The 1,600-nt window shown below is 25.3% G+C and overlaps 1 protein-coding gene across 1 annotated transcript in view; it reads right to left on the reverse strand.

Moving 5' to 3' along the window:
* Positions 1 to 1,373, reverse strand: part of LOC112683735 (juvenile hormone acid O-methyltransferase-like) — a 10,032-nt gene extending 8,659 nt beyond the window's left edge. The window contains exons 1-3 of the mRNA XM_025554892.1: positions 1,029 to 1,373; positions 656 to 955; positions 203 to 338 (exon numbers count right to left, since the gene is read on the reverse strand). Coding sequence (XP_025410677.1) covers positions 203 to 338; positions 656 to 955; positions 1,029 to 1,220 — 628 coding nt within the window. The 5' untranslated portion in view covers positions 1,221 to 1,373. The remainder of the gene's footprint in view (positions 1 to 202; positions 339 to 655; positions 956 to 1,028) is intronic.
* Between the last annotated feature and the right edge of the window lie 227 nt (positions 1,374 to 1,600).

Genomic DNA, 1,600 nt, shown 5'->3' on the forward strand with positions numbered 1-1,600 from the left:
ATCTATTTTACTGATAAAATGTTTGGGTAGATATTTTTTGGATTTATAGCCGCAAAAGTAAAAATTTATACGGTAACACTATTTTATTTTTTTACTAGAATTGAATCAAATGAATTAAAAATTAAATTACATGCTTTATATTTTTTAACTTCAAAAACAGTAAAATAATAGTATACACTAATAAATATTATTGAATAATTACTTATTATTGATGCTATATTTTGAAATGTAAATTTATTTTTATTCGTTTCAATACTGACAACTCGAAACCCAGCTTTTTCAAAAATAGTTTTGGTTTCCTCCAATGAATACACCGGCATATTAGCTTGCATAGTTTTCTGAAACATTTATAATAAGTTTTTTTTTGTAAGAGTATAATATTCTTTTGAAATTATAACAGTTTTTATCGAATCATTATTTGATTAATAGTTAAACATTATTTTTATAGTTATTAAGTATTTAAATATTTGTATATAAATTTTATAATTCAAACCAAAAAATTGCTAGCTATTGACTTTAATATTTGTACAAACATAAAATATATATGTACAACAAATTCATGAATTACTATAGTGCGTTATGTAATTCGATTTTCATGTAACTATTTTTGACTTAATACGACCTTAAGATTATCCAAATATTAGTAGGTATTTACTTTTGTATAAATTTGCCATTCTGGGTCCATTTTTTTATATATTTCGAGGTTTGGATTATTTAACAAATAGTGAATACAAATTTCTCCATTGTTCCTCAACATTGATTTCATGTTAACTAATGCATTCATTTTATTCCAAACCCAGTGAAAACAGAGAAATGAAAATATTTTGTCGAAGGTGTGTGCATACAAAGAGCATTCGTTTGCATTTTCAATATCCAATATTTTGAAATTTATATGAGAATTTTCGTAGGATATTTTTGCGTATTCGATAAATTTATGTAATTTATCAGCACAGACCTGAAATTAAATAAAACTTAAGGAATAATAACATTTTATATGATATTTTTCTGAAAATTTACTAATAACTTACCAACTGTTTGATTTTATTTTTGATAAGTGGATATAGAATATTTGAAGAAACATCACCTGGTCCACATCCTAAGTCTAAAACTACTTCATCAGTTTTCCAAGTCATTTTCTCAACAAATTTACGTATAACATCATTGGCTTCTTTTTGTTGATAATAATTATTACTAATGTAATCCATCACAGGACAATCCATTTTAACAAGCTGAGAACTGCACTAGCAACAATATATTACTATGTAAAAATTGTATAAATGCAATACTTGCTACTTAGCTAACTAACTTCTGACCAGGGTTTATAATGCAGCGATCGTATATTTATGTTCACCGCTAAGGCTTGAGTGTGTTTACTTTTTTGTATTTGACGATTATTTTCACATACGTAAGTACTTAAAAACCATACTATAATTGCCTGTACAAATAGATGCACAAATATTTTATACTTCATTGTAAAACTAATACAGCACTCTTTCCGTTAAGTATTACAAAATAACTCAATATACGGTATAATGATAATTGTCGAAGTTGTAAAAAAAAACATAACAACTTGATAACGACCGATGATGAACAAAGAAAA

The sequence above is a fragment of the Sipha flava genome, unplaced genomic scaffold, assembly GCF_003268045.1.
Source record: "Sipha flava isolate LNK unplaced genomic scaffold, YSA_version1 233_pilon_pilon, whole genome shotgun sequence".
Classification (NCBI taxonomy): domain Eukaryota; kingdom Metazoa; phylum Arthropoda; class Insecta; order Hemiptera; family Aphididae; genus Sipha; species Sipha flava.